This window comes from Rhipicephalus microplus, chromosome 2 (genome assembly GCF_043290135.1).
Source record: "Rhipicephalus microplus isolate Deutch F79 chromosome 2, USDA_Rmic, whole genome shotgun sequence".
Lineage (NCBI taxonomy): Eukaryota > Metazoa > Arthropoda > Arachnida > Ixodida > Ixodidae > Rhipicephalus > Rhipicephalus microplus.
Window position 1 is genome coordinate 50231372 of NC_134701.1, and position 22350 is coordinate 50253721.

The window sequence follows — 22350 nt, forward strand, 5'->3', positions numbered from 1 at the left end:
ATTCAACGTGCAAATGACAGTACCTTTGATGAAGCCTTCACTTTCTTTTTTAGTGCTTCAATGTCCACGGGAGTTGCTGCACCAGAAACATTCATAACACATTAATCACCACCACTAATCACCACCACATAACCACAGTGAGCTTTGCAGCAGAACATATGTTAACACTGGCACTACAACAAGAACCTCCTGGAAAATTATGAAAGATATCTAGAACATAATTCACACTTGCCAAGTCAGCTTTAGCAAACAGTCCTCAAAGTTCCTTGGAGGCACAGAGAAAGTGCAGCATACATAGCACATCAGTCATAGCTGTTTACACGAAAATAAAGTATCACCAGACTAAGGTACATATTATAAACAAATAGCCTTCACTAGAACAATTTAACAACAATAGCAGGTTCTTGCTGCACTCTTGTGTTTCCAGAGTTGCGTAGCGACATAACGTAGGACCTCAGAGATACAAACCCAGCTGGTATGACTTTGTCAAATTTCGTGGCCAAATCTATCCAATGGGCCAAAATTAGGATGTTTTGAACTGTTTTCTGAGCAATACCAACTTTGGTTCTGAAATTGCTGAGCAGAGCTGCATGCTCCTGCAAGCTTCTGAAGTACACACACGGCCAACACACACAATGAAAACTGCGCTTAGCGTTCGCCACTATCATTGCGCACGAAACTGCAGTCGATATCAACATGATCATCGATAGAAACTACATAACAGGGCTGAGACGGCCGAGATTAAATTGGGAACAATTTTTGGAGCAGTAAAATTTCAATTTTGGAGCAGAAGAACCTTGCTTTGGAGCAGTTAGAGGAATTTAATATGTCAAGTGATTGATATGTGTGCTTTATTATCTCAAGATCACCATATAATTATGAGACACCGTAGTGGAGGGCTCCAGAAGACATTATTATGTGGTCTTGGGGGCATGAAAAAACAAATTTTTAGCAACGTGGGGACACCAGAGCATATTTTAATTGGTTTATAATACACATAAAACCGAAACAGACTTTAGGGGGGGACGTGGCAATGGGAATAGTAAATTTGGTCAAAATGTTCAGTTTTTCAATTAATTTTTTTCTGTAATCCTGAGATGTTTTACATAATAGTGTAATTTTAGACCAAAATAAGTAGTAGAAGTTGAGAAACAAGCATTTTACTGATGGGCTGTCATCAAAAGCTATGTGAGAATTGGGCATAGAAAAATGCAAATTTTGAGCTTTCCCTTGGCACAGTGCCACCATATTAGCATCATCATAAAGAGGACAGAGTGGAGCTCAAGATAGAATCAATACTGCATTTCTCCGATGAAAATTAAAGCCAGCTTCTTTCCGACTTCTATTATATCAGCTTCTAGCTCCAATTTATTTGAGCTCCATTTTTTCAGCTTTCATTTTTTGAGCACTTGTTGTCGGTCATCCCTGTGCCATTCCACAGCAAATTAAGCTACAGCTATTCCGTTTTCTGCACTTGGATTGTGAGACATTGGTGAGTGCCGTAAAGTTGTCAATATTTGTGTGAACATCATACACACTTTTGTAATTGGCTTTTTGTAAAAGTTGTTGGTAAGACAATATGTCCAGGACACGTCAAAAAAATTTTTGTGTTTATTTAAATATAAAAATAAACCAATAGCATTATGGCACAGAATGGACCTTTGTGAATATCCTTACGAAAAAATTTTGATGAACTTGTGTCTAATTAGCTAATTAATTTTGGGATAACTATGAGAGCTTATCAAGTGTTGTAACTCAAAAGTTATATTAGATAGCTCAAAACCGATTTCAGTTATGATATTAGCACAACAAATGACATCTGCATGCCGAATTTCAATCCTTTGGCTTCATAAATAACAAAGATAATTTTCATTGCCACGTCCTCCCTTAAAGGAAGTTTTTGAATAGATTATCTTGCAAAGGAAATAGAAAGGCGGGCTAGTTAATAATTAATAAATGATCAACGAACTGGGAGAGCGGTGGGGAAAACACACACAGAAAGCAAACCAGAGGCACACAGCATGAGCGCTCGGCCAGCGTGTCAGCCATCTGTCATTATCACTACTTGACTGTTGAGTTCAACTATATAGATAATTCTTAAGACAAAAGCTTTCATTGAACGCCACACATGCTGCTTGCACTATGGTCTTATTCTTGTTGACATGCGCACCTTTGCGTACTTATACGTCCTTCTAACGTGAGAATAAAGCAGTTGTTAGTAAAGAGTGCTCGTGCTGTGTGCCTCCTTTTTGCTTCGTGTATGTGTTCCTTATGCGCTCTTAGTTCACTGATCAATTATGAATAGATTAACACTAGGTATAATCTGCACTAACTTTTTACATACCACCTAACCTGTGGCCCTTGTAACAAACATGTGCAATAATATTTAAAAAAAAGGCTTTGTTGAAAACTAGGTTCCATCAGTAAAAATAAAAACGCATCACAGTGAAAAAAAAAATTCAAAATTTGTGATTGCACAAGAATCGTAGTTACGTAACTGTGGGCCTTTTTAAGAAAAGCCTGACATATTAGTATCCCCCCCCCCCAAGTGTACTGCAAACTTTTAACAGACAACAAAAATGGGCTGCACAGCCATTCACGGCCATTTCCTGCAAGACCAACTTCATGAATGCAGGGCAGGAGCCAAGAAACCGCATCGCAATGACCATCTTGTGAAGCGCATGCGTATGACACTACGTGATAAGCGAATGGTGCTGCTAACGCCTCTCTACACGGGCAATCACGCATTATTATGCGGTCCCCGTTGGCCTGTTCTATTTTCTTTAATATCGTATGTCATCACCGTCAATGTAGAGCTCCCGATAATACATCGACTTGCGATTGCCGCCCGCACCGCTCAACGACTCGCATAAAAAGCGCTCGCACCGTGCAGGTAAGACATTTGTGTCCACGCCGAACGTACAGAGAACGATTTTGCTGCAAAAAAAAAAAATAAGAAGAAAAGAAAACGAAGTGCACCGGTCATACTGCGGAACAGCCGCTGAACAAAAGAATGAAAAGCTGAGCATAAAAGCTCGTGCAGCCCTGAGCCGGCAAGCAGCAACGTCTCTCAAAGTGCTTGTTGCGAGTTTCAATTAAGTGGGGCACTGAGCAAATTACCGTTTAATAAAGCTGTACCACGTGATCCCCGACGTGTCATGAGTCACGAATAAAGCACCGAGGTACCTTTTCATCTAAAATGATTTCATTTAAAATGATTAAATATCGTTTAAAATGGTTTGAACGTGCATTCTGTTATTACAGGCTCTCAAATAACCAAGTGGGTCGCTCACTATCTGCAGACACTGATGTGCAGATTTCGCACGCGATGGCTTTTTTTTAATGCAAAATTCAATAAAAACTCGCTTGTCTAAATAAATTGGCAGCTAATGGCCATAAACCAGGAGTCGTTCGCACGCGTTCTGTCGCTCACAGAACCCAGTTTAAAAACTATCCGCACCAGAGCATCCAAGAGACGCATCGCATGCAGGGGAATGACTCTATGTTTAGTTACTCGCTCACGGCAAACGCGTACGCATGATCGCCCGCAGCAGCGTCGACATGAAAACCCCAATGACATGTCGAGAAATGAGCTATCGCACAACCTGAGCTTTGACACGTGCATTCACAGTTGCCACCATCGATATACGGTGAATTTCCATGTGTCCTGCAAAGACAGAAGCTAGTTCTTTCGATGAAAATAAATGCTTTGTGCACATATTTTGGGTATGAAAATCAATTTCGTTAGTTTTTGAGTGATGCAAATATTTTTTTGCTCGCTCTTGGGATTCGTATTGCCAAGGTTCTATTGTAATGTACAGCATTTGCTGGAGGCTAGACCTAAGGGCACAGGGTAGGGCAGATTTTGAAAAAATATCACTTTTTTTTTCTTAGCAATTTGGAAAGGGTGTCTCTTTGTGCATATTTTCCACATTCATGCTTTTCTAAAACAGAATTTTTTGTAGCTCAAAACCAGTTTTTTTTTTTTTTAAAGCAAGTGAGTTTTTTTTTTTTTTTCGAAAGCAAGTAGTGGAGTGAAAATGCACCTAAGGGCAAGCCCCTCGTATGTGCTTAGTACTTACCGCCTACTTAAAAATAATAATAATAATAATAAAAAAGATTCATGTAGAAAGCAAAAATACTGGATCAAAGTCATCTGTGTATTGGAAATTGTCTGGCAACTTCTAAGGCAGTCTGAAGACACTATGCACCTTAATATTCACACTTTGTCTTCAGAGCTTAATTTGAACACTTTCAACTCCTAGCTTCATTCCACCTTGTGTTTGTTGTTCTTGTCAATAAGTTTAGATGCTGAGGGTAAAAAAGGTCTTCAGCAATTGCAAACTTTGCAGCAACACATACAGTTCTCTTTTAAATTTGGATAAATGCCATTGATGTACAGAGGCACTGAACGCTGAAACCCTGGGCCATTTTATGGCATGAACAAGACGAATGTCAAGGAGTGGCTGAAGCTATACGAGAAGGTGAGCGACAGCTACAAGTGGGACCCGACCCTCATGCTAGCGAACCTGCTCTTCTATCTCAAAGGAACTGTGTATTAATGGTATGAGACGCATGAAGCTGACCTCACGAGTTGGGATGTGTGTAAACAGAAAATATGAGATCTGTTTGGTAGACCAGTCGGTCATCAGCTGGCAGCAAAGAAAGAACTTGCAGGCAGCGCTCCGACTTTGACAGAGTCCTATGTCATTGATATCTCTCTGCTACAAAGCTGACAACAGCATGATTAAGACAGGCAAGATCGGCCACATCTTAAAAGGTATTGCCGATGATGCCTTCAATCTCTTTATGTGCAAAGATTGTATAACAGTGGATGAAATCATCAAGGAGTGCCGGCACTTCGAACAGGCTAAGGGCCGTCGAGTTGCCCAAGTGTACGACAGATTGCTGAATACCCCCGCCACATCGTCATGCGAAGACCCACCATGGCTCGTTCAGCCAACAGCACCTGAAGATATCACGCGACTAATTCGCTGTGAGCTCAAGGCCATGTCTCCGGTTGCATCTGTCTGTTCTGACTTCTGGAACAACATGCTCTCCATTTTCCTTATTCAAGCAGTCTATTGGGAAGAAATGAAAGGCTGGGGCTTGCCGTCACTCTGCACTGTTCGGCATGCGAACAGTTACCAGGTTCTCCCAACCACTCACATCCAGACGCCACAATTTCGCCCACCCCGCCGCAACCCAGCCGAGTGGCGAATCGTGGATGATCGACCCATCTCCTTCAATTGTTTCCGTATTAGACACATCCCCCGTCACTGCTGCAGCCGCGTTTCACCACATCCTCAGTGGTCGCTTCACTACTACTAGCTGCCGGACTGTCACACTTCTCGGCCTATACGCTGACTCTGAGCATCCGTGTCGACAGTGTCCCGCCAACGTCTAGCCGCTCCCCGTCTCCTCAAGATCGTTGGACACGTTCACCACTCAGGCACTGCTCTTCACCCCATCCTCAAGCGGCCGCATCACTTCGGGAAACTAGGCGGTGCAGCTCCCGAAGGCGACACTGCAACTACGACCCGGCTTTCAAAACCTCTACCGACTCTGCCTACATGCGGAAACTTACTGGACGTGGAATTTGATGGTGTTCATGTGAGATCTCTTGTAGACATGGGGCTTACTTTCCAGTTATGAGCAATGCTCTTTGCCGAAGGCTCAGGAGGCTTGTAACAGCCGCCGCGACGAGCACAGTTCGAGTCGCCAATGGTGACACTGCACGTGTTGTCGGAATGTGTACAGCCCGTGTTGCTGTCGGTGGCCACTACACTAATGTTGTATTTGTTGTGCTGGAACAGTGCCCACACGACCTTGGTTTGGGCACAGACGTTTTTTCAAAGCATGCAGCCCAGATTAACTACTCTGAACGTATTGTACAGCTGGATCTGCCTTTCCTGCCGACGCTGCAACTTGTGCATCATCTCGTTTATGTTCTGCTGAGTTTGCTCGCCTGTCCCCACAAGTTGCTACAGCTGTTCTTTGATGCCCTATCCCACCGTAACAGATGGCGACTATGTCGTGCCGCCGCTCACTGATGTGGTTTTAACGCACAACATTGCCTTGCCAAGCACCATAGTCTACATACAAGGGAATCAGGTGTGCGTACCAGTCGTCAATTTTGGATTTTCTACACACGTGTTTTGCCATGGCGATGCCATGGCGCATCTCGCTCCCTTGAACGAATATCAAATCTGTTCTGTGGTCACTGAATCTTTCTCTCTCTCTCTGGTATAAGCGCACCTTTGATGCCTATTACTTTGCTTTCGTCAACTGCGGACAGCATTAGTAGAATGGTTGCCCCTGATGTTCCTGCGGATGAAGCAACAGCTCTTCGTTACTTGCTCTCAATTTATTGGGATATATTTGACCTGAACGACCAGCCTCATGGACAGTTATCTGGTCTCACTCATCACATCAACAACGGTGACGCAAGCCCAATTTGTAGGAGACTATATCGCGTCTCCTCCGCGAAAAGGATTGTCATTTAAAAAGAGATTGACAAGATGATGGACAAACAGATCATTGAGCCATCTAGTAGCCCGTGGGCATCTCCGGTAGTCTTAGTAAATGTGAAACATAACTCATGACGCTTCTGCGTCGACTATCGTCACCTCATCCGGATAACAAAAAAAAATGTGTATCCACTGCCCCGCATAGATGATGCCCTTGACTGCCTTCATGGATCCAACTATTTTTCTTCAGTCGATCTTTGTTCAGGCTACTGGCAGATCAACGTTGGTGAGATTGACCGTAAAAAAAAACGCTTTGGTCACACCAGATGGTTTGTACCAGTTTAAAGTCATGCTCTTCGGATTGTGCAATGCACCAGCCACAATCGAGCGCATGATGGACTCCCTCTTGCATGGTTTAAAATGATCAACGTGACTCTGCTACCTCAACGACGTAATCGTGTTCTTGCCGACATTTGAAGGCCACCTAAACGCCTCAAAAACGTGCTCTGCGTTTCGATCTGCTGGCCTTCAGCTGAATTCGTCTAAATGCCACTAAACGCTGCAGGAATCCAACCTCATTCAGAGAAAGTTCGCGCTGTGCGAAATTTCCCTATACCTACGCCGACGAAAGGTGTTCGTAGTTTCCTGGGCTAATGCTTCTATTTTCGTCGCTTTGTAAAGAAATTCGCTGACATCGCTCGACTTCTGACCAACCTTCTAAAAAAAGGATACCTCTTTCTTTTGGGGACCGCAACAAGAGCACACCTTTTCTACTCTTATTAAGTGGCTTACAAGTTCACCTATTCTCTCGCCCCTTCTGCGCCCACTGAAGTACGCACTGACGCGAGTGGTCATAGCATCTGTGCTGTTTTCGCTCAGCATCAACAGGGCCACGACCCTGTCACCACTTACGCGAGCCGCCTTCTCTCCACGCCCGAACGCAATTACTCGATAACTGAGCCAGAATGCTTTGCGCTCGTTTGGGTTGTAGCGAAACTTCAACCGTGCTTGTTTGGGCGTCAAATCCGCTTTGTAACTGACCACCACGCACTCTGTTGACTGTCCTTTTTGAAGGACCGAACTGGATGACTTGCGTGTTGGGGACTGCGTATACAAGAGTATGACTTCTCGATAGTACATAAATCTGGACGCATGCACAGCGACGCTGACTGCCTTTCTCGCAATCCCGTGGATCAACCTGTCGATCAACCCGTCGACACGGATATTGACATGGACATTGGTAATCTGTCGTTATCGGGCTTTCTCGACATAGGCGACCAGCAACGACAAGACCCTGTTTTTTGAAACATTATGGACAGCCTAAGCTACGCACCCACCGGTCCTTCATTTTTAATATTCACATTGAATGATGGCAATTTATGCCGCCGCAACGTTTTCCTATGGTACTGAGCTGTTAGTACTTGTTCCCTAGCACCTGCGACTGGCCGTGCTCCAAGAACTTCGCAACACTCCCACTGCTGGCCATACGGGCATCACTTGAACTTATGATCGCGTAAAACGCCTCTTCTTCTGGCCCGGTCTCTATCATTCTGTGTGCCGCTATGTCGCTTCTTGTGACCTGTGTTAGCGACTTAAGATGTCTGCCTCACCTACTGCCAGTTTGCTTCAGTCAGTTGAAGCTCCTACAGAGCCATTCTTCTGTGTGGGCCTCAACCTACTTGGTCCATTCCCTATTTTTACCAAAGGGGACAAGTGGATCGCTGTCGCAACAGATCATGCAACAAGATATGTCATTGCGCGAGCAATACCGACCAGCTGCGCTACAGATGTTGCAGACTTCCTACTTCAAGACGTTATCCTGCACCACGGCGTCCCACGACAGCTGCTAACGGATCGGGGCGGTTACTTTTGTTGAAGGTCGATGACCTGCTCCGCTCCTGTTCTACGGAACACAAGATCACTACCGCACGCCACCCTCAAACGAACGGGCTCACCGAGCGACTGAACCACACTCTAACTGACATGCTTGCCATGTATGTTTCTGACGACTACCGTGACCGGGGTGCCGCTTTGCCGTACATTATATTTGCCTACAACTCGTCCCGTCATGACACCGCCGGATTTTCGCCATTCTACTTTTTGTACAACCTTAACTTTGTCTTGCCCTTTGACATGTTACTACCCTTTGGCATGCAGTTCTCAATGACCGATTATGCCCGCAGTGCAATCACCTTGGCTACCCATGCCAGAGAGGCTGCTCCTCAACGCCTCACAACATCGCAAGCGTCTCAAAAACTACGCTATGATCATCAGCATCGAAAAACACAATTTTCTCCTGCTTCCCCTGTCCTCCTTTGGACACCGTCACATAATATCGGCTTGGTGGAAAAACTCTTTTCTCCTTACTCTGGGCCGTACAAGATCGTGCGCCAGCTGTATGACATGACTTTGTGGGGGTGCTGACACCCCCTGTAAACTTGTTTGCACCGTGTGGCGCATGTGTCTCACTTAAAAGCCGCATTTTGGGTTACAACTACCGGGCGGTAGGTGGCGTGTTCGCGAGCGTTGATCACCACTATCATCATCATGGTACAGTGCTGGCGGCGACAATCCTTGGTGGCAGCGAGCGAGAAATAAGCTGGTCTGTTCTGCGCGTGGCGGTTGCCGCGAACGGTTGTCTCTAGCGTGGGGCCCCAGTGCGTGGCACCGCGGGTTGCGCGTCGGGGCCCCACGTGGTAAGTCAAGCGTTGGCGACGCCGCCTTGGGTGTGTTATTGTGTTTGTCATGTTGTTTAATATTGTGGAAGAATGTCTTAGCGTGCTGATCACGATTGATGTTACAGTCGACTCTCGTTAATACGAAGATTACGGGGACTGCGAAAAACTTCGTATTAAGCGGAATTTCAATTAACCACAATAAACTAAAAATACATTTATTTCAAAGCAGTTTATGAGAAAAAATCTGTGATTGCCGTTTGCTTCTGTTTGCTGATTCTTGCAGCAGAAAGCAAGTCCTGCAGGCTGTATATGTGCCCGAGCGCTTCCTCGGCGTTGTTCTCAGCAGCGAAAAACCGCTGCGCGAGGGCAAGGCCTGCGGCTACATCAGCAGCCCGCGGTAATGGCTCACTTGCGGCGGCGTTGTCGTCAACCTCAGTTTCATGACTAGGCTCACTGGGCCGAACCATCTCCACAATCTCAGCGTCCGACAGTGCACCGCACGTTTCTACCGAACTGTCAGTGGCGATGTACTCCTTGAAAGGGACGTTGCCGAGAGCTGGCAGGAGACCATCAACGTCAAGCTCACTTGTGTCTTCTTCCCCCACTGTACAAGACGCGTCATCATCTGCACCACTTGGAATGAAGCCGCACGCCCTAAAGCAGTTCACAATGGTTTCATCCTTTACGCGACCCCACGATCGTGCCAGCATACGGATAGCACTGAGAAGGCTCACCACATACTGACTTGCATTGTCTATACACAACAGCATCCGCTCAAGAAAATGCTTCCTGTACAGTACTTTCACATTTTTTATGATCCCCTGGCCAAGTGGTTGTAACACCGATGTAGTGTTCGCTGGCAGGTAGGCGACACGTATTGCTCTCAAGGGCGGCACATTCATGTGTGCACTGCATTTGTCCACAAGGAGCAATACATTGCGTATAGATAACGCGAACTTGTGATCCAATTTTGTCAGCCAATTCTTGAATAGGTCTGCGGTCATCCACGCTTTCCTGTTAGACGCGTAGTCGTCAGGCAGCGTTTTCACGCCCTTGAAACATCTAAGCTTAGCAGCTTTGCCTATCATGAGCAGGCGACATCGCTCAGTGCCCGTCATGTTCGCCGCTATCAGCGCCGACACTCTTTCTTTGCTACGCTTCTCTCCAGCACAGTCATCGTCCTTAAAGGTCAGCGTCTTCTCGGACAACATTCTGTAAAAAAGTGCTGCCTCGTCGGCATTGAAGATATCTTCCGGCAGATATACTCCCAAGTATTTGCGAAGCTGATTTTCCGTCCACGTATCACATGTTTCAGCGTTGACGGCAGCCTTTTCCCCGTTAACGCTTTTAAACACCATATCGTGGCGCTGCTTGAACCGTGTGAGCCACCGATCGGACGAAGCAAAGTTCTCAATGCCTAGCATAATCGCAAGCGATGACGCTTTCGCTGCAACGATATCGCCGCTGAGAGGAAGTCTGTTGCTTCGAGCCTCTCGAATCCAGATGAGCAGCGCTTGCTCTAAATACGGCTGGGCGCCGGTGCGCATTCTCTTGCGAGACATCTCGAACTGGTCATTTTCGAATGCGTCCAGTACCGAGCGCGTGTTCTTCAGGATGTTAGACAAGCTATTAGGCTTGATGCCGTATTTCTGCGCAATAGCTTGCTTGGCAGTGCCTGCTTGTTCAACTTCTTTCAAAATTTTGACTTTCGTCGCCAAGTCAAGCGTCTGATAAGGCCCGCGAGTTGCCATAGTAAATGCACGTGGAGCTTCGTCGCACGTGGAAATGCTGAGTCTGCACACAACCGCGTAAAGAGATCAACAATGAGGCTTGGAACCGGAACTGCCGGAGCAGCCACTTCGTGATCTTGGGTGCTATATGCAACTGCGATGCCTTCAGCTGACGCTTTGAGCTGTGGCGCTGTGGTCGACTGCGATGCCCTTGGGTGCCGGTCGGACACGCATTGTTGTTTAGCACTTCAAAAATAGGAAATTTAACAAACATTACGATTTCCTGCACAAGTTCGATAGAAAATAAATTCGAATTAACCGAAATTTCAGACCTCTAGCTTCCAATTACCGAGAATTTCTTCCTGTTGAACTGCATGCAAAACTGAGGGGACCCCCACACCACTTCCAATTAACCAATAATTCCATTTAAGCGACTTCGAATTATCAGGAGTCGACTGTATAATAATTCGGCTGACGATGTCGTTCTAAAAGCAGTTAAATAAAAGTGTACTGTTTGGTTTCTCCCGACCGCGTCTGCTGTGTCCGTTCATCCAAGAGCGTGGTGCTCGCCATTTCAAGACCCCCACAATGGCGCCCAATGTGGGGCTCTTGGAGCATCGGACGACAGTTTCCGCAGTTCGGTACAAGCTTTTGTCAGAGCCAGGGTAGAGTAGGCCTAGGGAGACTTCTTTGCTAGCATCGGCAGTGCGCTTTGTTGATAGCGATGAGATCGGTATTTGTGACGTGTTTGAACTTGTCGGCACTTGAGTTTTTATTTTTTTTCTGTTCGCAAGTGTTTTTTTTGTTGTTGTTGTTGGTTTGCAAAAAGGTTGCCAAGTTGGTACGAGAGCCATGTGGTCTGCATCCTGGGGTGAGCAATGCTTAGAGCATGTGGATTGTAGGTCAAGCCCGAAGTGAGTGAGTAAAATAGCTTCTTCTATCTCTTTTGGGCTCAGAGAGCAGGGCGGCGTTGCTGTCTGGTATTGCGGTACGGCGCAGGGGCGTCGTGACACCGTCCGGGACGGTGGACGCTGATCACTCGGTAAGCTGCTGTGTGTGGCGAACGATAGGGCCACGTTACAGAGTGGGTGTCTCCTTGCGGCTGCCTCTTCTAAGCCTAGGCTGGGTGCTGGGTGGATGCCGGTTGTTGTCGAGCGACTCATTAGGCCTAAGGCTCTGCGCAGCCACCTGTCGCATGTGGCACGACTAGGTGGATCGTGGCGTCGAGGTGTTGCACTCTGATTTCCTCACTTTTTTTTTTTCATCTTGCGATGCATGAGTTAAGAAAAGTGATTTTTGTTTTTTTAAATGGGTGGCTCGGTCGTCGCCGATGTATTAGCTATACATTAAGGGTAACTAACTGGATTCCTACAGAAGGCAAGCGGGTTAGGGGGAGACAGAAGATTAGGTGGGCAGATGAGATCAAAAAGTTTGCGGGTATAAATTGGCAGCAGCAAGCACAGACCGAGTTGACTGGCAGAACATGGGAGAGGTCTTTGTCTTGCAGTGGACGCAGTCAGGCTGATGATGATGATGATGATGACTGACCATTGTACCACGTGGGCGAGGAGCCCGAAGCTTCCTTCCCTTTGGCCTACTGCATTGTTCTTTTCGAGTGTTTTGGAATTTACGCAGCGGGAGTGATGTAACCCGCGGCTGGCTGTCTTCTGCACATCGTCAGCGCCACTGGCCAGGAATGCGGTCGTGAGGTTGGGCAATGAAGACCTGAGACCTGCGCAACTGACTGCAGCCTGGAGCCCTCTTGAGTGCTGGTCGCAACCGGAAGACCTGTTAGCGCGAGTGACGGTTCATCACGCCGGCGGCAATGTTGCTGTTGCGGGACCAGTACTGGAGTGAAATCGTCTAGCCGGACAGTGCAGCAATGTCGACCGGCGGTGGTGTCGTGGTGCACGGACATTATGTAGGGACATGTGTTGTCTTTTTTTGTTTGTTTGTTTGAGCTTGTGTACCGGATTTCTTTTTTTTTTTCGGGATATGGTTTGAATTAAGATTGAGAAGATGCGAAGGTGCTGACACCCCTGTAAAGTTGTTTGCACCGCGTGGCGCATGTGTCTCGCGCAAAAGCCGCATTTAGGGTTACAACTACCAGGCGGCAGGTGGCGTTGTGTTCGCCAGCATTGATCACCACTATCATCACCATGGTATAGCGCCGGCGGCGACAAGCCTTGGTGGCAGCCAGCGAGAAATAAGCAGGTCTCTTTTGGCGCGGGCGGTAGGGCGGACGTTTGTCTCTCGCGGAGAGTCTGCTGTGGACGGCACCACCAACCGCCTCCACTAGGCTCTCATGGTGAGTCAGGTGTTAGCAACACCGCCTTGTTTGTCATGTTGCTGAGTGTTGTTTATTAGTGTGTAAGGATGTCTTGGTGTTCTGATCACGATTGATGTTATAATAATTCGGCGGACGATAATGTCGTTCTAAAATTAGTTAAATAAATGTATATTGTTGTTTGGTTTGTACCGACCGCGTCTGCTGTGTCCGTTCACTCCAAGAGCGTGGTGCTCTCGTTCGCCATTTCGAGGCTCCACAACTTACAAGATCTCACCAGCCGACGTGTCTTTGCTACCTTGCGTCAACAGTGACGTTCCCGTCGCCAGACTCAAGCCTTATCTACTCAGATTAACTGATGCTCTGTGATTTGCACCGGAACGGAGCTTAACCCATCAGGAGGGTGATGTTGTGGCAAAGAACACGAGAAAGCAAGCTCGCTCGGACGAGAAAAAGACGTCTCTTGTGGCCACTTGGGCAGTAGCTATATTGGCCGTTAATACACCAGCTCTGCACTTGTGTGTCTACTGTCTTCGTGGAACAATACAATTCAAATACTATAACTTATGGCAGAAATCACTTAAAACCAGAAAAGCTCAACCCCAAATTTTAGAAGTAACCACAGTCCCATATTTTTTTATTTTTTTTATTTATTCATACTGTCAGCCCAAGGGCCAAGACAGGAGTTGGGGTAACATATCTGGCACGTACAAAGAACATATGTGGAAACAAGTTTCACACTGTACGCTCAAGACGCACACTATATGAAGATAACAAAAACAAAACGCAAAACTATATCAGAATACAGCCCGCATAGATCACGGATAAAAGAAACATGTTCGAATACATCTCCTACACGTCACCAAAAAGAGAAAAAAGATTTGAAGTGATATAGTACATTGAACATATGCAACCGACAAGGAACAAGCAATTTGGTTACAAATATTCTGACAAAGCCTTTTCGAACCTTTGTATATTGCAATGTTCGACTAAGTATTGAGGTAATTGATTCCAGTCATCGATGCTCCGAACCAAAAACGAATACTTGAATAAATCTGTTCTGTAGCTAAGTGGTAAGATATGTTTCAAGTGTTTTGTTCTGGATGTGGTAAATGGCTGTAGTACGATGTGTTCCTTTAGGCGAACTTTGTAGTCTCCATTGAGTATCTGAAAAAAGAATATCAGTCGATTTTGTTGCATTTTTCGTTTCACCGTCATTAAACCGGCTCTGTCTCTAAGCTCACAAATAGACTGAGTTCTGGAATAGGAGTTGAAGATGAACCGTAAGGCTTTTTGTATACGCTCACATTTTAGTGCATTTGTTTTGGAGTATGGTTCCCATAGATGGCTTGCGTAGGTCAGTACTGGAAGAATAGTCATTTTATACGCCATCGTTTTAGCTTCCGGGGTGGCTCGTGAAGTTTTCGTCGTAACGACCAAAGTTTACGCACGGCTTTATTGCAAACACTGTCAACATGCATGGACCAGTTCAAGTCATGTGTAAGATGAACACCTAGATACTTAACATTCTTTACTTCAGTCAGCACTGTGCCTTTAATGCTGTAAGAAAAGGATAACGAGTTTTTTTTTTACGTGTCATGTGCACGAAGAGAGTTTTTGATGCATTCAGTTCCATTAGCCATTCGTCGCACCAAAGACTAATTTTTTGTAAATGGTTATCAAGCTCCAGCTGATTGTCAGTGGAGCTTATCTTCGCATACACAATGGTGCCGTCTGCATAATGTTCTATAGCTATTTGCTGAGAAAAATCGGCACCCATGTCACTGATATAGATAGAGAAAGTAAAGGGCCTATTACGGACCCTTTCGGCACGCCTGATCTGACTGGTTTATTGGTGCTGGAGACATTATTCAATTCAAGAAATTGTTGTCTATTTGAAAAATATGCCTCTATCCATTTTAATAGCTGACTGTCACCAGTCAAACAAGACAACTTTTTAAGCAACTTTCTGTGAGATAATTTATCAAATGCTTTTCGGAAATCAATACATATGATGTCTACTTGACCTTTTCCATCTAAACACTGACCAATTTCATGCGTAACCTCAGTAAGAATTGGAATTGTGGAATACCCTTTGCAAAACCCGTGCTGATTATTACCTAAAATACCATTTTCTTCTACAAACTTCATTAGGTGAGTAGTCAAAATGTGCTCCAGTATTTTACAACAAGTACTTGTCAAGGAAATTGGTCGAAAGTTCGTGACGTCATATTTGGAACCCTGTTTATGGATCGTTATTACCTTGGCACGCCTCCAATCTATCGGAGACCTATATAACTAATAGCCAAATAAGCATCAGATAGTCGGTATGCGATAAAAGCAATCCTGCTCATTTTCACATTCCACCACACTAGCCTGAATGTATAGCTAAGAAAGAAAGACAGCAAAATGCTTCATATGCCAGTTCTTATCCCACAAATGAGATCAGAGCACTAGTAGCATGCTGGTATGATAGTGCACAGGTTTTTTTCAGTTTTTTTTAGTACTTATGGGTTGATCAAAAAGTAAAAGTTCGACATTCTCATTCTTTAAGTAAAAAAAAAACGCAATTTTACGGGTTCTTTTTTCTTTGTTAGACACATTATTATTGGAAACTACCAGACAATGATGCAAAGGAAAGTACTGCGGATATTATTAGAAGTAATTGTACTTGTGCAGAAAAAAAAGTGTACGAAAATATGACTCGCCAACGGCAAGATCCGAACGTGTGACCTACGAATAACGTATTCGATGCGCTGCATACCAGTGAGCTATAGTGGTGGTCATCCCCTCTTCCATTTTATAGGGTATATACGTGCATTAAACCATGGGAGCATCAGTCAGCACCGCCTGTTGCCATTGCGGCTAGTGAACACACTTTCTTGCCTGTTTGACGTCGTGTAGTACGTGATCTTATCAAGAGATGACAGCTGGCCAATCAGTTTTCATTTATATTGTGTCTAACAGAGAAAAACAAGCCCTTAAAATTACCCTTTCCTTCATTCATTGCAAGGGTTTCGCTCTGGCAAATTTGATGCCTTAAAGTGGTACGCAAGAGATAAGTGGCTAGCTGCCATCTTGTTCAAGATCACATACTACGAAACACCAAAAAGGCAAGAAAAAGTGTTTCACATTCACCACAATAGCAACAGGTGGTGCTAACTGGCACTCCCACGGTTTAATGCACATGTATACCCTATAAAGTGGATGGTGGGATAACCGCCACCATAACTCTGTGGTAGAGCATTGGACGCGTGATTCAAAGGTCGCAGGTTCAGATCCTGCTGGTGGAAAATTATCTTTTTATCCACTTTTCTTTCTTCACATTTACATTACAATTACTTCTGATAGCATCCCCTATACTTTCGCTAGCATTACTGTGTCAGCAAAAGGCATTACTGTGTCATTCTCTCATTGTCGTTTCAGAGCACGTTTGAACCAATTGCCACCAAAAATTACTGTTTGGAGCAGCATTTCTCTTTTTGAGCAATTAGAGCAGTACTTCCATCACTGCCTTCGAGGTGAATCACATGCAGGGTAATAATAGAAATGCTCTAATGGATATGGCTATTAATTTTGATGCAATTAGATCAACTAGCATGTGAGAACGACCCGGTGTAAGTGCTGAGTTAATGGGAATGCAGTTGCAGAGTCATTGCTGCCTTTGTTTAGGTTCAGAGTCTTAGGAATTGCAATTGTAGTGGGGAATTTGCAAGGCCATTTCTGAATGTGAAGCGCGAGATGGGACAAGTGGGACCATCTCTGAATGCGAAGCGCGTGCATGTGCACGAGCTGTAGACGCTGGACTGCTCGAGCATTTGCGTCCGTACCAGCAGTCTGCCTACTACCTGGCGTCGCTATTAAACTCCCTTGCAAAGTGGTGGAAGTGTGCTGAGTACGCAAATCTGAAACTTCGAAGCCAGAAGCTGGCCACTGTATCAGCAATGCCTGATCAGACGACCGAGCAAGGCGCCACCCAGCAGAGCACGGGCCAATCTCAACTGGTCATTGTGCCTACCACTTTGCGCCAACGGGTTCGAGGACCAAGATGTGGAATCGAGGATCAAGATGTGGAAGACTGGTTGCATCTGTTTAAAAGGTGAGCGCTGCCAACAAGTAGGATGACCCTTCGAAATTGGAGTATGTCCCATTTGATCTCAAAGACGTCGCCAGCCTGTGGTTCACAAACCACCGTGCTGAATTTACCACTAGGGTCGCTTTCAAGACCACCCTGGCAGCTGTGTTCGATCACCCCGCAGTGCGCAAGCTGTATGCTGAACAGCGCCTACGCGGACGAGCACAAAGACAGGGCGAAAGCTTCACAAGCTATATTGAAGATGTTATCGATTTATGCCGGCGCTTTAACCCTGACATGACCGAACAAAACAAGATCAGGCATATCTTGAAAGGCATAGGCGATGATGCCTTTCAAATGTTGCTGGCGAAGGGCCCAAGTACCGTATCCGAACTTGTCACCTTGTGCCAGAGCTTGGAAGAGATTCGCAAACAACGTGCATCAGTTCGGAGGTCGACGACAGCAGACGACTCTCTTGCTGCCCTGGCCGTCGGTGGTGACAAAACCCTGCTGGATCAAATAAAAGAATATGTACGCGAAGAGGTCGCACGACAGCTTTCATGTCTCTCGTATACCAAAGCACCAAAGAACCGCCTAATGCTGACCATCAGACAGGCTATTCAGGAGCAGGTCTCCGAGGCATTGCCATTACCTACGTCTGCCTCTCCACCAACACCTGTTGCCGCGCCACTGACTTATGCGGCCGTCGCGGCAATGCTTCCGCCTCGTCTGCCATTGTATACGCCACAACCTGTGCAACCGTCCACCGCGTCGTTTCCAGCTACCCAGCAGCACGCCGAAATCCTTGGCGCACTGCTGACAACCGGCCCCTATGTTACTTTTGCCGAATTCCAGGCCACGTTGCACGTCTATGTCGTCGGTGCTTCTCAGTTAACGCACCAAGATACCCTGACTACACGTTTCGGGCCCCCATACCACGCATCGCACGTGCCACCTGAAGTTCACGAACGTGATGCGCAAGCTGCTTCCGGCACCCGAACCTCCACTTCTCGATGTTCTACTTCCCGCTCGCCTTCCCCTTCAATAAGTCGTCATTCTGTATCGCCTATGCGTCGACGACCCACCTCTATTGAGACGGAAAACTAACTGCCGCAACTCTGGAGGCACAAGCTGCGTCGTCTAATCGCTTAATTTCTTGCCTGTCTCCCGCCAATGTGATCGATGTAATCGTCGAACGTGTACGAACACTTGCACTCATCGATACCGGTGCCGCGATATCTGTGATAAGTCAAAGACTTTGCCGCTCTCTTTTAAAAAGCAACGATGCTTTCTCCCGTGGTTTCTCTTCGCACTGCGAGCACCCAACAAATTGAGCCCGTCGCGGCATGTACAGCAAAAGCGGTAATTCGAGACGTGTTGTACACCATTGGATTTCACGTGTTGGCTTCACGTTCCCACGATGTCATCCTAGGATGGGATTTCTTATCACGTCACCACGCCGTGGTGGACTGCGCTCGGGCCGAAGTCAAGCTGTTACCGTTTCCTGATGCACCTTCTGTTGATGCGGCTGTATCTAGTGTGGCTAACCTTGTCGTCGCGACGAAAATTGACCTTCCTCCTTTCAGCGCCCAGTTTGTCCCTGCCTACTGTGCTTCACTTTCTGACGCTACCATCCTACTCATGCCATCTGACATCTTCGGTAGCCGCCACCACACATCGCTGCCGTTCGCCGTTCTTGCGCTTTGTCAAGACACTACCAGAATCTTTATTTACAATCCCAACTTGTGCCCTCTCACTTTGCGCTGCAACGAGACGCTCGGCCACATTCAGCCTATCGATGAAGGCACTATTGTGCCAGCCGATTTCTTCGACACCAAGCCGAATATGGAGCTGAACGCATTGGTTCCTCACCTTGCCTCGGACAGCTTGTCTTCCGATGCATTTCACTGTTCCATTGACAGCCATCTCGCCCCGGCTCAACGTGAGCAGCTTGTTACCCTGTCGCACGAATTCAGGTGTTCGTTTGACTTTCCTCAAGCGGTGCTAGGAAGAACGAACATCATTGTGCACACAAGTGACACAGGGAAGAGTATTCCTTTGCGCCAGCGCCCCTCTGGTGTGTCGCCCAACGTTTCTAGACTAGGTAAGTTGCAAAACTCCCGGCGTCAGACTACTCGTCACTCAGCCCCGGGACAGCTTCCGGTTTGGTGGCACTGGCGGCGCAACAAGCTTCCGCTAGCAGACGAAAACACGTAGTCGTCGTGTCAAGACGCCGTGGCGGCCGTTCTGAAAGAGCTCTGCCAACAGTATATTATCGAGATTTGTTGTGCTGCCGCAAAAACTTAGTACTGCGTAATATTTAGCGGCGTAAGGCAAATACAGTATAATTATTGTTTTCTGAACTGCCCACAATAAACAATGCTTGATATATATAGCATAACAGGTATATATTCTGTCAGTAAGTTGCTACAGTCGACTCCCGTTAATACGAAGTTCACGGGAACCGCAAAAAACTTCGAATTAAATGAACTTCGAATTAAGCAAAAAGCACTAAAAACAGCACTTTTATTAGTTTAAAAGCGCGACAGTTTTTAGGAAAAATAGTCTGTCATCTTCTTCTGCTTGCCGAATCTGGCTGCGGCTAGCAAGTTTTGTAAGGAATACACGTGGCGAAGTGCTTCTTCCGCGTTGTGTTCTCCAACAAAAACCGCTGCGCAAGAGCAAGACCCACAGCTACATCGGCAGCCCTCGGTGGTGGCTCATTTCCGATGTCGTCGTCATCATCGTCATTTTCAGGAATGCAGTCATGGGGCCGAACCATCTGCACGATTTCGCTGTCCGTTAGTGGACCGCATGTTTCGACGTTGCTGTCCACAGCGACATACTCGTCACAACGGACGTCACCGAGAGCGGCGCGAAAGCTACCGTCGTCGAGCTCATTTGTTTGCACTTCCACTGGCGCACAAGGAGAAGCATCCCCTGAGTTTTCCATGAAACCACAGGCCCGGAAACAATTGGCGATGGTTTCTTCTTTCACGCGGGTCCAAGCTCGCGCTAGCATGTTGATGGCACTAAGCAAACTCGCCTCGTATTGCGATGAGTTGTCCATGCACAAAAGCATGCGCTCGACGAGATGCTGCCTATACAATACCTTCACATTTTTTATTATGCCCTGGTCCATGGGCTGCAACACGGACGTCGTGTTTGCAGGCAGGTACACAAGACGGATGGCACTCAAGGCAGGTACGTTCATGTGGGCACTACATTGGTCCACAAGGAACAACACCTTACGGCTTGATTGCGCGAACTTGCGGTTGAGTTTGGTGATCCAGTCCTTAAATATATCGGATGTCATCCACGCCTTTCTGTTCGAGGCATAATCCACAGGAAGCGTCTTCACGCCTTTAAAGCACCTAGGCTTGGCAGCCTTCCCGATCACAAGCAGGCGACACAGTTCTGTGCCAGTCATGTTCGCCGCGACTAGCACTGACACTCTCTCTTTGCTTCTTTTGCCTCCAGAACAGTCGTCGTCTTTAAATGTCAGGGTCTTGTCCGATAGCAGCCGATAAAAAAGCGCAGTCTCGTCTGCATTAAAAATGTCTGCCGGATGGTATTCTTCGAGGTACTCGCGAAGCTTGCCCGCTTTCCATGTCAGGCACGTTTCCTCATCGACTGACGCCTTCTCCCCACACGCGCTTTTAAAAATCAAGTCGTGGCGATGTTTGAAACGCGTAAGCCACCCATCCGAAGCAGCGAAGTCGTTGATGCCCAACATTTCAGCAAGCGATGACGCTTTTGCCGTGACGACTTCACCACTGAGAGGAAGTTTGTTGTTTCGTGCCTCTCTGATCCAAATCAGCAGTGCTTCCTCCAATTCGGGGTAGGCGCCGGTGCGCATCCGCTTCTGCGAAGTCTTGAATTTTTCACTTTCAAACGCATCCAATATTGAGCGCTTATTCTTTATGAATGTCAACAGCGTGTTAGGCTTAATGCCGTACTTTCTTGCAATGTCTTGTTTGGCGGTGCCTCCCTGGTCAACTTCCTTCAAGACTGCGACTTTCGTAGCTAGGTCTAGCGTTCTGTAAGGGCCACGAGTTGCCATTATCAAACGTACGTCACCACCACAACACTCAAAATCAGAAGCGCGGAAACACGTGTGGAATCAACCCAGCGCGCGGGTGACGCGGTGACACACTCGAGTCTCGACAAAAGTCAACTAAAGAGTCAGTCGATGCCGCCGATGCGATTCGCCAGCGTTAAAAAGATTGCCGCTTCAAGATCTGTGGCGCTGCGGACAGTAGTGATGGCGAAGACACCAGCGCGGTCCGGCAGATGTTTTGGCATATGAAAAGTTCCCCATTTTACTGTAAAATTACGGTCGCGACGAGACTGTCGATTGAAAAAACTTCTAATTAACCAATATTATGGGTTTTTAACTTCGAATTATCGAGCATATTTTTCTATACGATTGCATGCAAAACTGATGGGACCACTTGCTCATTTCTAATTAACCGAAACTTCCAATTAAGCAACTTCGAATTACCGGGAGTCGACTGTAGTTGGCGTACGTTCGCAATATATTTTTAGACACGAAAACCCCAATTACAATGTCTGGCATCCTCTTTTTGTGGCTGTGTTTTTCGGGCTTGAAAATAATTTACAACTATGTGATCCAATCTCGTGGCTTTTGTCTGGTTATAGAGTCAGCTTTTTTTTTTTTCATGTCAGTCACATTCTTTAGGAACTTAGACCGTCGAGAAGCTACGCGTGCGGCCATTTTCTTGAGCATGTCTTGCCTCTGCTTCTTCTGGATTTCCTCTAATGAAACACAGCTGCAGCCAAAGCTTCAAGCAGAGACGACACTTTGGGGTATCGGTGAGCACTTCGTAGTCATTACTCACGAGTCTGCCTGCTGATGCACTGGGACAACATGAACACACTTCCAGATTTTCTATGTCCTCCAGAAGTTTGGCCGATTGGGTGACGGTATCTGCATTGCCATGCGACTTGGCTAAGCGATGGTGACGGCTGCTAATGGTGACTGTCAGGTCTTCTGCGACGACAACGCATTTCTCCACAAATAGCGCTCTTTTTTTATTCTTTGAGCCCTAGAAACACCACAAGACATCTTGTCTCGCCATTCTCAACA

The 22350-nt window shown here is 46.5% G+C and overlaps 1 protein-coding gene across 2 annotated transcripts in view; it reads right to left on the minus strand.

Moving 5' to 3' along the window:
- The window catches only part of dbe (KRR1 small subunit processome component homolog dbe), a 119326-nt gene that overhangs the window by 11177 nt on the left and 85799 nt on the right, over positions 1 to 22350 (minus strand). For both annotated transcript variants that reach the window (XM_037420177.2, XM_037420179.2), the window contains exon 9: positions 24 to 76. In XM_037420177.2, coding sequence (XP_037276074.2) covers positions 24 to 76 — 53 coding nt within the window. The remainder of the gene's footprint in view (positions 1 to 23; positions 77 to 22350) is intronic.